This window comes from Hydra viridissima, unplaced genomic scaffold, assembly GCF_058129835.1.
Source record: "Hydra viridissima isolate aposymbiotic clone 2 unplaced genomic scaffold, HvirCarnegie_v1 scaffold_1, whole genome shotgun sequence".
Lineage (NCBI taxonomy): Eukaryota > Metazoa > Cnidaria > Hydrozoa > Anthoathecata > Hydridae > Hydra > Hydra viridissima.
The window spans coordinates 30,343,067-30,356,495 of NW_028324300.1; the positions used below are offsets into that span (position 1 = coordinate 30,343,067).

At 30.9% G+C, this 13,429-nt stretch overlaps 1 protein-coding gene across 1 annotated transcript; it reads right to left on the bottom strand.

Moving 5' to 3' along the window:
- Positions 1 to 4,879: 4,879 nt before the first annotated feature.
- On the bottom strand, positions 4,880 to 9,143 carry LOC145192660 (synaptophysin-like). The gene is made up of 5 exons (XM_090072393.1): positions 8,970 to 9,143; positions 7,301 to 7,462; positions 6,701 to 6,865; positions 5,650 to 5,835; positions 4,880 to 5,389 (listed from the first exon to the last, which is right to left on the bottom strand). Exons 1-5 carry the CDS (start codon positions 9,033 to 9,035, stop codon positions 5,240 to 5,242), a joined length of 729 nt encoding a protein of 242 aa, XP_089928519.1. The 5' UTR covers positions 9,036 to 9,143; the 3' UTR covers positions 4,880 to 5,239.
- Positions 9,144 to 13,429: the final 4,286 nt, after the last annotated feature.

Sequence of the window (13,429 nt, forward strand, 5' to 3'; positions counted from 1 at the left end):
ATATCTTGGATGTTCCTTTATTCGATATAACCTTTAATTTAGCTCCACAAATTGCTTTGTCTTTTCCTTCAATAACTTCCACAACTCTTGCCATTCTCCACTGACTTCTGGGTGTCATATCTTTGTCATTAATTAACATAACATCATTTACTTTTAGTACTTTTTCTTGTTTATTATCATTAAACTTATTAAATAAATGTTGTTGTTTTAATTCATTCAGATAAACCTTAGCGAAACGCTTTCGATAATCATTAATTAAGTTCCTTAAGTAGATGGCTCGTTTCTCACGTCTCAACCATATCAAAACATAAATTTGATTCCACATTATTTCTTAACATATTTCGTCCATACATCAAGTGAAAAGGAGTAAGCGCTTCTTCATTATCATCTTCACTCATGTAGACAAGTGGTCTACTATTAATTACAGATTCGATATCGCATAAAACTGTTTGCAGTTCTTCATAAGTAACGAGGAACTTTCCATAACCTTTAACAGTGGTATCATAACTGATCGTACCAATCTTTCATAAAATCCTCCCCACAAAGCGGAAGCAGGTAGGATGAATTTTTGAATAATCTTATTATTTAAACAAAACTTTTTTACTTCAATAGCTTTAAATGTTTTAAAATTGTCACAAGTAATGCTATCAGATATGCCCCGGCGTACAAAAAAAAGTTTGAGTGCTCGGAGAAAAGCAGGGATCTTCATGTCAGGAGTTAATTCCAGATAAGCAGCACGACTAGACGCACAGGTCAAAATCAAAACGTAAACCTTATACAGCATCGGTTTTTAAACAATTTTTTACATATAAGGGTCCAGCAAAATCTACACCAACAGCTTGAAACGAAAACATAGAAACATTTACACGACAATCAGGTAAGTCAGGAGTTGGGGGAGGTAGCATTGTTCTTCCATTAATCTTCTTGCAAATAACACACTTTCGCAAAACATTCTTGGCAGTTTTTCTTCCTTTAATTATTCAAAACCTTGCTCTAACTTGACTTAATGTCATTTCAATGCCATGATGCATGACACGCTCATAGGCGTCACGAATAATTAACACTGTAAAGTAGCTGTATTCCATTGTGTAAAAAAGTCGGATATTTTTCATTATAACTTTGTATCGAATTTCTAAATCGTCCTTTTAATCGCAGTATGTTCGTCAGTGAACAACTTCAGGGATGAACTTAGCTTCTTGTAGTTATCTTGATTTCGTAAATAAAACTGTTCAACAAATAACCTTAAATCAAATGTCATATCATATTTACCAAGTGTCAACATGTTTTCTTTAACTATTCTATTGTTCTTCTTAATTGTTTTTATCAAATTACTTGCAAATCTTTTTACATATCCAGTTACCATTATAAGTCTGTTCAATGTGCTATACTTTTTAAATGTCTATTAGAACACCAATATTACCACTACTCGCAGCCTCAACCATATTTACTCTACTCTCATTTATCCTATCTACACCCTTCGACTCAATCAGAACTTCATCCACATTCAAACTATTCTCACCATCAAACAATTCTACTTCAACCTCCTCCTCACATAAAAATTTAGGTCCAGACAACTAACTATCACTCAATTCCTTAAAAAAAAACATACGAGTTGGAACATCTGCTGGATTCTCCAATCCTGCTACATGCCTCCATTTCTTCCTCTCAACCTCTTTCCTAATCACAACTACACGATTTTCCACCCAAGGTTTCCAAGTTTTCTCATTCCCTTTAATCTAATGCAAAGCCACTTCAGAATCTGTCCAACAACTAACATTACTAATAATTACTCAATTTTCTATTACTCCTTTCACTTCTCCTACTAATTTGCTCAACAGCAAACAACCTAACAGTTCTAACCTAGGAACAGACAGATCTTTCAATGGCGCTACCTATGTTTTGGCTGCCAAAAAAATACTCTCACAGCAACACTCGTCTTAGCTCTAAGATAAACAATTGCACAATATATCTCTCTTGAGCTATCACATAATCCATGTAACTCAGACGAAATTATTCTCTCCTCAACTCTAACAAACGCAAATCTCTTTACTCTTAAAACACTCAACATTTCTCAACAGTTCTTTGCACTTAAACTCAATCTCTCCACTCACACTCACATCCCACTCCTTTTTATCTCTACACGAAATTTGAAAAATTCTTTTTAGTCTGACTTTTATAAGTGAAACAATGCCTAATGGATCGTATATTGATGCCGAAATTTTTAAGATATTTCTTTTTGTTGTTTTAAGTTCGCGCGACATTTTTATAAAGTCTTTAAATTGGAAAATAAATTCATCGTTTTTCGAGTCCCATTCAATTCCTAAAACTCTTTTATACTCATGATCACTTTTACCCAATTCTGTTTCTAAGTACTATCATCAAGATTGCTTATTGAATTTTTTATTTCCTTATTTCATATCATTTTCTCATTAAAATCACAATAGTTTTGTAATTCTTCGCTGTTTGTTTTCCATTTCCTTAAATTGAAACCACCTTCAGACATCATGTTTTTGACTTTTTATAAAATTCTTTACCCTTCGTTACACTTTCCGTTCCAGATGTGACATCATCAACGTATAAATTTTTACAAACAAATCATTAAATTTTTTTATATTTTTTGATGTGATGTCTTATTGTTCCGTTTAATAAAAAGGGGCTACTAGTCAGACCAAATACTACTTTGCCGTCTGTAGCAAAATGCTATCAGACACATCTACGAGAGTTGCACAAGTTTGGGTTTGCTTCTTATTGCAAATAGAATTGTGGTGTTTTCCATTGCATTGAAAACAGGAATTGTTAGAATGACAAAATTTTGAGATATGACCTAATTTTATACAGATGAAACATCTCTTTTGTTGTTTTAGAATTTCAATTCTTGAATCTAAATTTGTAACTTTTAAACAATGAGAAGGCTTATGGTTTTCGGAATAATAAACACAATGTAAAATTCTTTGTTCTGGTGCTCTTCTATTTTGTGTATGAAAACCTGATGTTGTAAAGTTTTTTTTTTGTTTCTATAATTATGAGAATAGTTTTGCTATGCATTTTTGTTTAAAGAATCGTATTTCAGATATTCGGCAAAACACTCCTTAGCTTGTAATTCTTCATTGTAATATTGTAAAAGTCTATCTAAAGTCCACAACTCTCCGGCAAGTTTTCTAGAAATTAAAATTAAAAGTTCATCAGGCAGTTTCTCCTTAAGGGAAGGAATTAAAAAACAGCCGTAAGTTGTTGTTTCTTTTTTTAGAGACCTAAGATTACGTACACAGCTCTCTATATTATTATAAAGTTTTCTTAGTTCTTCTCGATCATTAAAATCTTTAATTTTCTTTATTTTTAACAAAGAGTAACTCTTCATAGTTTTTCATCGGGCGTCATGTAAAATCTCGAGGATTGAAAAATTGATCGAGAGACTATTTGAACTAGTACGAATGCAAGAGTGTCTATACTGCTCCACCAACAGAATATATAATAAAAAAGAGGTCTGTGGAGAGCACACACCATTAAATTGACCATCAACAATAATAACAATATTAGGTTACTTGTAATAATTAAATAATAAATCTCCCTTTCAACATGTTCCTTTACAATGATCAATTTTTTACTGTCACTTTTAACATACTTCATATACAACTTCAGATTCATTGGTAATTTTAAAAAAGTATTTTTCAAAATAAATGCTAAAGAAAAAAAAATCGAAAGGTTTTTACAGAAATGTTCACCTGGGCATTTGGAACATTTTCCCAAGGCTCAGTTTTGATTTTTTGGACTCGTACTTTACTCGTACAATCAATTTTTTGGAGTATAGGATTTTTGTAATGGCAGGAAACAAGTATAGTTTACCTTTTCAAGAATATAAGAAAGGAATTAAGCACAAACGAATTGTTACCAAGTACTTCATTAAAAAATCAATATTCTTCGAATAATCAAACAAGTTACTGAAAGTCTTTCTTTAGAAACGGAATATAAGGACTGTAGACCCCTCAAAACTTGTCATTTCACAGAGAGAAAAATGATTCGTCAAGTCAAAAGGAATCCTTTTGATAGCCCTAATGATATTTCAAAAACTTTCAGCGTCCGAAAAAAACAATTCGCAAACGGTTACAACTTTCTGATCTTCAGGGGAGCGAAAAGGCCTATTATTTCTCAAAATAATCGAAAAACTGAATTCGCAAGTTCCAATCATAAACACTGGGTGTTTATGATTAGAAAAGAGCATCGTAGAGCGATGAATCAAAATTCAGCTTGAAATGTCCTGATGGCAATTTAAAGGTACGCAGACCAAAAAAGGTAAAACCAATAGACTCATTGAATCTATGCTAAAAAGATGTTCAATGATCCTAAAAACTATGGCATTAGTTATTGATTTTACTATTTTTTTTAGTAATTATAAAAAGACGGCTTATGTTTTGAGGTTCAACAGTTTCAGCTTTTTCATAAAAATGGATGTAATTTCTTGTCAACATATCTATTAAAAACCTGATACCCATCGTATATGGATTATACTATCTATTATCTTGCACACAGTTGTAGGATTAAAATATTGCGTGCATGCAACTTTAAATCTTTATAAAAGATGAAATAACAGGAAATTGTAATCATTTTTACCGACTAATTATTGAATAACGTCTAATTTTTTTAGTGGCCGAACTTTATGTTACTAAAATCAAAAATATGTTAAAGAAAAAAAAAAAAAAAAAAAAAAAAAAAGAAAAAAAGAAATTTTTCGATTTATTGAACTCTTGTGCCCTCAACCCCTTTTTTAGTAACAACTCAGGGATAATAAATAGGCAAATTCAGACCCTGTGACGTTATATTACCAGACACCAGTTTACTACGCGGCTCATGTAAGGTATCGCTTCCCTAAAATAACTAAGAATACACGAAATTTCAGTGTCTTGAAAAACAAAAAATTTTTTTTACAAACAGTAAACAATGCAAAATAAAAAACAAATATTATTTGAACGTGGTACACACGTCATACATTTAAAATTTCAATTTAAACAAATCTGAAAAAAAGAAATGTCCAAGAAAAAGGAAAGAAAAGCGCACCGAAAATCAGTTAATGATGCTGTTTTCAGTTTCCATACCAAAAACATTACAAATCACCAAATCGAAAATTCATTAACAGATATTCAGTGTGAAATAATTCTTAAAAAACTTTAGGCACTTTAAACAGTTTGCACTGTACAAAATCTTATGCGTAAAGAATTATAACATCACTGGACTTGAAATTCGTTTATATAGCAGCGGCTGGTGGTGTTGATTGATGACTCTGGCCACCTAAGGTTGCTGGTTGATTTTTGTGATTAGCAGCATGCCACGGTGTTTCTTTCCACAAAAACCAAATATTACCGCTCCATACAAATACATTTAAAAAACCCAAAAGCTGAAAATGCACAAAGTTGCAACATAAAAAGGTTGTAACTTAGCATGTCTTAGCTGAAATTTTCAAATTGAAAATTAACATCAAGACAACGATTTTTATTGCTTTATATAAAAATTTTATATTTTATACTTGATATTTAAGGTGAAGAAAGATAAAAAAAGTTTTCTGTAACAAACGTCTCTGCATACTATCACCAAAATTTAAATGAAAATTAGGCATCAGAGCATTAACATGCCTGAAAAAAATTAAGAGGTACTCACAATTGCAATGGTTAAAGCAGCATACTTTGCTTCTACAAATACGCAAGTGAAATCTCCTTTGCACACATCTTCATTTTCAAATTTACCTTTTATGTCTGTAGCTTTTTTAATGCCATTAGTAGCTGCAGCGATAGCACATGAGCTGAAAAACCAAAACAAGGCCCAGAATGCACCAGCGCAAAAATCCTAAATAAACTTTTTAAATAATCTTCTGAAGCATCCATTTTATCTGCTAGAGACTATAATAACGTGCATGTATAAATTATGCATAAATTACATCAAGTGTATGTATACATGCACACAGAATTGAATAAACACCATGAGAAAATGCATTTTAACACCTATAACATTTTGAAAATCCATTCTCTAATGACTCAAGATTTGCATTATTCTCAGACAGTGGAGGGGTGTGTGAGTCAGTCACCTGTTATGAACCATATTGAGCACCCCTAATCCATACTAAACTGGAAACTTCACCAAAAAAATAAGAAGCCACCATTAAATATAGAATATTTAAAAGTATTGCATGAAATGAGAAATTCCTCAAAAAGATTTTTGTGAATTATATTCTGGCATGCCTAAAAGGGTTCTGGCATTGAAGAATACAAATGGGATATCAACTAAGAATTAATTATTCAGATTGGAATCATTTAAAAACTTTTTATTATTTCATTTTGATTACCATTTTCAATAAAAATCTTGATTTACTATGTATCTATTAAATTGTGTAATGTCTGTGTGTGTATGTATGTATGTATGTATGTATGTATGTATGTATGTATGTATGTATGTATGTATGTATGTATGTATGTATGTATGTATGTATGTATGTATGTATGTATGTATGTATGTATGTATGTATGTATGTATGTATGTATGTATGTATGTATGTATGTATGTATGTATTCATATGTATCTACATGTATCTAAATAAAATTAGAAAAAAAAGTTATTTTTCAAGACAAAAACTGTACAAATTTTACATACATACATACAGTTATTTTTCAAGACCAAAACTGTAAAAGATTAAGACAAAGAAGAATTTACTTACTATTACTGGTAAAGAGAACATTCCAGATGCAGAGTTAGGAGCATTATCTTCTTCAAACATAACATAATAAATCAAAATAATCAGACTATACAAAAAGCAGAATACACCAATAACAACAAAGAACTCAGTTGAAGATCTTTGGTTTAACGGCAGAGAAATACTGATCTAAATGAAAAATTAACTGAGTAGATTCTGATTAACTGAGAAATATGAATTAACTGAGAAATACTGATCTAAATAAAAATTAACTGAGTTGATTTAGGACATGGGACTGAATATTAGAAATTTCAGAATTATGATAACTCATTTTTCAACTAACAATATTTTTTTACACTGCGCATAAAGGTTGAAAGATTTATTTCTCTACATTGAAACTAAAAAATGATTTTAAGTGTAATCTATAAAAATATCAAAAAATAAAACAAATTTGTTTTCATATAATAAATAAAAATGTAAAATCTATAAGCATCTCACTTTGCATACTAAATAAATGAGGAAACTAATAAATTGTTAAAAATATAAAAAATCTTTGATCAAAAGCAAATGTTTTAAAACAAACAAGCTCTCTTAATTGAAAACCAATGAAATCTAAACATATACCTTAGTTCCATTTTTATACACGCTGAGTTCAACAGGTGTTTCAAACGGATAACTAAATGTAGCTTTTGATACACTTGAGGTGCTTTGATGTGTTTGTGTTTGTGTAATCTCAAGATGTCCACGGTAGCCTGTTGCACAAGAAAATGCAAAAATGGCTAATAGCTGAAAGCATAAAAGTAAAAGTCCTAAAATAGTTTAAATCTACATAAATATAAAATGGATATAATTTCTACTTAACATCAATTAATTTAACTGGATATAATAATAACTAATTAATTGAATATTACATTACTTAACATCAATTAATTATTCAATTGATTTATATCCAAGTATGACAACTTGGTGGACTCTCATAGTAGTTCTATAACAATGTAGGTGTCTAACGGTCAAAATAATGAGTTGGTAAATACTATGTTTTGAACAATGGAAAAAAATTCATGCATAAAAACTAAGTCTTATATTGAATTTTATAAACTTTTATAAGCCTTATATTGAATCTTAATTAAAGTTGTACATCCATATATCAAACCAATCTAAAGTTGTTTATTTTTGTTCAATTAGGATGTATTGCAGAAAAAGCAGAGATCAAACTGAATTTAAAAAAATCAAATTTTCAATAAAGCTCAAAATGACTTGTGTTAAGTTGAACTCTGAAGAAAAAGCAAACAAATATTCAGTTAGCAACACATACTGAATCTAATGACAAATGCAATTGCAATGTTTCTTTAACTTTTAACAAACTTCTTCAAATGGTAGATTGTGGAGCTGATACAACTGTTTGCAATTCAGACTGGATTTGGTGTTATACAGCAAGCAAGAGTAGTATAATTTGATAACAACAGTGTTCAAAAAGCAATGCTACCAAGTGACCTATTATCTCTTTTCAACCATTTTTTAATCTGCATTAAAGAGGCATAGTTAGATAAGTTGCATTGAAACCCCCTATTAGAAACTTTCTTTAAAGTTCTGGTAAAACTTAAGTTATCTCAATAGTTAGTGTTTATTTTATATCATAAGCAAGAATGTTCTGAGATATTTAAAGCCAGAATTTTTAGAAACTTTCTTTAAAATTCAGGTAAAGTTTTAGTTATCTCAATAGTTAGTATACATTTAAAATTTAGAGAGAAAAAAGTGTTAAAAGTGAAAAAGTGTAAAAATAAATATGCTAAAATAAAAGAAAAAGTTTTTAAAATGGTATTTAAACCAGTAGTTAGGCAACTACATAACTTTTACTTATATTGTTATTCAACTTGTTAGAGGCAAACTAAATACTATTTGAAACCTTTTGGTCAAAAAGTTTGAACACAATAAGCTTGGTAATATCGTAATACTATTTTTTTTTTTGGTGTGAAGTATTTTTTGCTAAAAGAATTTTCTTCTTAGTAATAGATATAGAATTTTAATAGAATTTAGAATTATTGATCCTCATAAAAAGTGGTTTATAATTTTAAACTTGCTTGCATACATAAACTAAATAAAAATAAATAATGTTTCTTTTATAACACACAATACTGTTGCTCAATTTACTTATCGAAAGGTCAAAAGGTTTTTAAAAATAAAAAACTATATCATAAAAACAAAAAAAAAAAACAAATAGCTATATAACAAGTATGTGTATAAAACATTTTTATAATGTAAAGACTACAAAATTAAAAAAAATCAACCGTACCACTTCTAAGATCTTAATGAAACCTCTCGGTTCATTTAATACTCGAAAATTTGGGCTATTTCTCATTTTTATTTATCCAAAGTTGCTATATACTAAGGCATCTATTTGTGAGAAAAGTAATCGGTCTGTCTGTGATATTTGACAATTTACGGTATCCGAGGAAATGGTGTTCACAAATTCAAACAATTTATCGAATTGGGTATTGAACACACCCGCGCTGAACAAAAATTTGTTTGAATCGCCTAATATGATATTGAATATCTGTGCATGGGGCGCAACATTTTAAGAGCCGAGGGGCCTTGGTATAAGTATTTTTTTTAAAAACTCAGCCCAATGATTATTTTTATAATTGCCATTTTTATAAAATAACTCTGTGGCTACCAAGTATTGTTTTATATATAGTAATAGTAAGTAATAGTAATATTTCATGCTGAGCTGGACAAAGCCAGTGAGTGTGTTATCACGCACACTATGACAGCAGTTATGCTTGATTGCTGCTCAACCAGCAATCAAGAGCTCATTTAAAACAATTAACCGATTTCCCTGTAACAATTTTAGTCGGAAGTAAATTCCATGCATTTGCAGTTCTATTAAAAAAGAATATATATAAAAATCGAATTCTCTAAATACAAATAATAATTTATCGTAAGAAAGTTTGGATTCTATTTTTCACGTTTTACGTAAAAAATAAAAAAGCAAGAAGTCATTTAACTGCTGTCAGTTCATTTTAAACAGTTTTTTTAAGTTAAAATAATTTTACGAGCTGATAATGCTGATAACCATAATCCAGCAAAAATTTCTTATGATTAATTACTTTTTATATTTGGAGAACTCGTATTATTTGATGGTTTCTTATTAATATAATATACACTCTTATACACGATGTCAACATTCAAGTCATATATAAAAATTAAATTTCACTGCGCTGAAGTGGAACTTTTTTCTGTAAGCCTCAACATCTGCAGAATGTTCTGATAATTCTCCTCAATTTTAGCTGAATCTGGAAAATATTCACTTAACTTCACACCACATTCTACACTGTCATTAACAATATTAACAGAAATCGACTTCATTCTTAATGACAGAAACGATGGGTTACCAGTTTTCAACATCGATGTAAAGAAGATTCACGACCATCTCTAAAACACTGAAAATATACCACAAATTAACAGTTACCGAATTTGAGTGAGTTCAGTCGGGAACTTGGATTTTCCAAAGTCAGGTTCCATATCAAGTGCCATGATGATCATGTGGAGTTCCAAAGTCAAGTGCCATGATGATCATGTGCCTCGTTCCAAAGTCAAGTGTCATGATGATCATGTGGAGGAGCCGTTCTGTCACCAGGCCTCTCTGCCAGAAGCTTCTCAGTTAAGTACTGCAATTCAGTCTCTGAAGCAAATCAAGGCAAATTAGTGACTGAAAAAAATCAAGGGAAGCATTTCAGAACATAAGTACCATAGATCACGCTCAATTGCATTTTTTGAAATAGTAAAACTGACTTGTGCGTACTTCAAAATGTTCTGATAAAGGCAGAATTAATTCTATGGAGCATCAACTGCAAATCTACAAGTTGTCCACTAGGCACTGCATAATAGAATCCCATAGTTTACAAAGCTCCGCAGCTTTGTCTTCTTTCTGAATCATATGAAAACGGTCGTGGGGTCGATTGAATTGTGTCAAAATGTTTCTTAAATCTTCTTAATACTTAAACTTCTGTAGATTTTAATGCTTCAATGTACAAAATGTTAAAAACTTGCGTTAAAATAACTTCTCCGACATGATGATGACATACAGATTGGAGTGAAGCGCGGCTTGTGTTGCCTAGTTCATCAGTTTAGAATCCCGATGCAAGGAAAAATACTTTGGCGGAACTAATAACTTTTGCGCTTCAGAAGCAATGTTTAAATTCACCATGCGCCGTGACCTGTCTACTTTGGTATATGATTAACTAACTTTGCCAGCATCACCTTCTGATTCTTCAATAATGGCCTTGATGAGTGCAGGTTGTTTTGCAGGAAAACGTTTTTATAATCGTTACAAAAATTTTTGGAAATTTGAAAATGTTGTAAGGTATATATGTTATAAGGCTGCTGTTCCACTTTGAATATTTCAATGGTAATGTTTTATAAACTTCCTTTAGAAATCTTGAAAGGGTTATCGGTATCACATTCACTTTCATCACCACTTTCCTCGCTGCTGCTAGAAAGCTTAACAGTTTAAATATTAGATGTATCAGTAGCTTCTTCTTCTGCCCATGGTCGTCTTTCTTTTTGCTCTTGCAGCTTTCTTGCGATGTTACTGTAATAACAGTTTTCTGTCAAGGAAACCAAATGACGCTGCGCGATCTGTTTTAATGGACTCTGAAAACTTTACGTCTTCTTCGAGACTTTCTCACCATATTTCACCCATAGCGAAAATATCGAATTGGATTTTTTTGGTGTTTGTTCCAGCTTTGCAAGTGCTGACAACGATGAACGACGATCTAGAGAAAGTTTACGGAGTTTTGCATTCTTCTGAGACAGCGCAATCTTTTTTCACAGGCTTTCTTTTCTGTTATTACGGGAAGGTTTGCTTTCTAAAAGAAAGGAATGACCTGATGCAGCACAATAATTTGAATTGTCACGTTTTGATTGCTTTGTAGACAAGCCAGTTTGTTGATTGAAAATGTAGCATCGCAAAGCTTGTTTATTTGTTAATAATCGGCGACCTGTTATCTCAGCATCAGATTCAGTAATATCAGTTCAAGTTCTAAAAACTGTGCTTTTCTGACTAATCTTTTTAAATGTAGACTTCAATGCTGAGTGTGGCCATGCTGTTGCTGTAAAGTATTAAACTTTTGATTTTTGCACCTAAAAACAAAAACATGCACTTAAACAGTAGTATTGTCAATTCATAATTTTTGTGGTTTATATTATGAGATTATATAAGTGTATATATAAAAACAACTGGATTTTGATGAAAATTTATTTTAAAAAGTCATTTCTTTAAATCAATTTTTCAATAAAAAAAGTTTCAATAAGACAGTTGATATTTGGTGGCACACCAATTTGTCTTCAAAACAGCATCACATCAGTAAGGCATTGAATTAACTAAATTAATAAAAATATCCTGAAGATTGTTATACCAACATTCTTCAATCAAAACAAATAAATGGTCTTTGTTAGTTGGTTTTCTACCAACTAATTGCCGGTCGATTTACTCCCAATGATGCTCAATAGAAAGGAGATCTGGGCTCTATGAAATTCGTTTAAGAATTTTGATTTATTGTGATTAAAAAAAGATCCTTAATAGATCTGGCACTGCTTTGGATCACTATTTTGATGTAAACTCCGTTTTGGAATTATTTTATCCTTGCGTTTGGCAGCATACCATAATGTCTTAGATACGATGAATGGAACCACATTGCCACGACTAAAACATCTCCAAACCATAACATTAGGTAGCTGTTGGATTATGTCTATCCTTTACTGGACGTCTAACATAATAATACCATTACTACTGAATAGCATAAACTTAAATTCGCAGAAGAAAAGGACTTTTGACCAGTCATTAACTGTCCAGATAATAAAATCTAAATTGTAATTTTTATTTTGGCTTTCAAAGAGCCTGGTTTTTCAATCATTTTGCGCTTAAGAAATCTCTTAATGTGATTTAGTCCTGGTTTTAAAATATTGTAAAGTTCAGAAATCTCTCTGTAAAAAAAATTTTTCCTAAACTTTTACAATCAATTTCTTTATCACGTAAGTAAACGATAAAACGGCAAGAAGGAAAGTTAAAAACAACTGAGAAAAGACGCAAACACGAAGACACATCAACCTGGCATATAAATGAAAAGGTATCGCAACTGGAAAACGAGAAAAACTATAAAAAATCAAAAAAAAAAAAAAAGAGTCCTACGGTTCGGAGAAGAGTTTTAAAAAGAGGGAAGACGGAGTTTTAGAGAGAAGTAAAAGGGAGTTTTTAAGAAAATTTTTAAGAAGAATTTTAAAAAGAGAGAACTTTAGTGGTTGAAAAATATTTTGATGAACAAGCAGTTTTATAAGTGAATAAAAGAGAAAAAGAAGAAGAAATTTTTGATAATTAGAAGGAGAAAAGAGTTAAATAGAAATCAGAAGATTTTAATATTCATTAAAGGAGAATAACCGGAAGTCTCAAATAAAGAAGAGATATTTGTAATAAAAAGAAGATGTAAGAAAAAGAGGAGTAATTGATGTAAACAGTATATTTATTGTAATGTATAAACGTAATGAGCAAAAGAGTGCTTACCACAACACACTAATATAACATTTGTTGAGTTTTGTTATATAACAGAATATAATGAGGACGGCAAATAGAACCTTAGCCTTTTAACGATTAAGCCTTGCCCATTCCCAACCAAACTATCCCCAAACCTCGCCCTTTCCTAACCAAGTAATCCCTAGACCATCAATCTCGATCCCAACCTCCACATTTACCTTCCA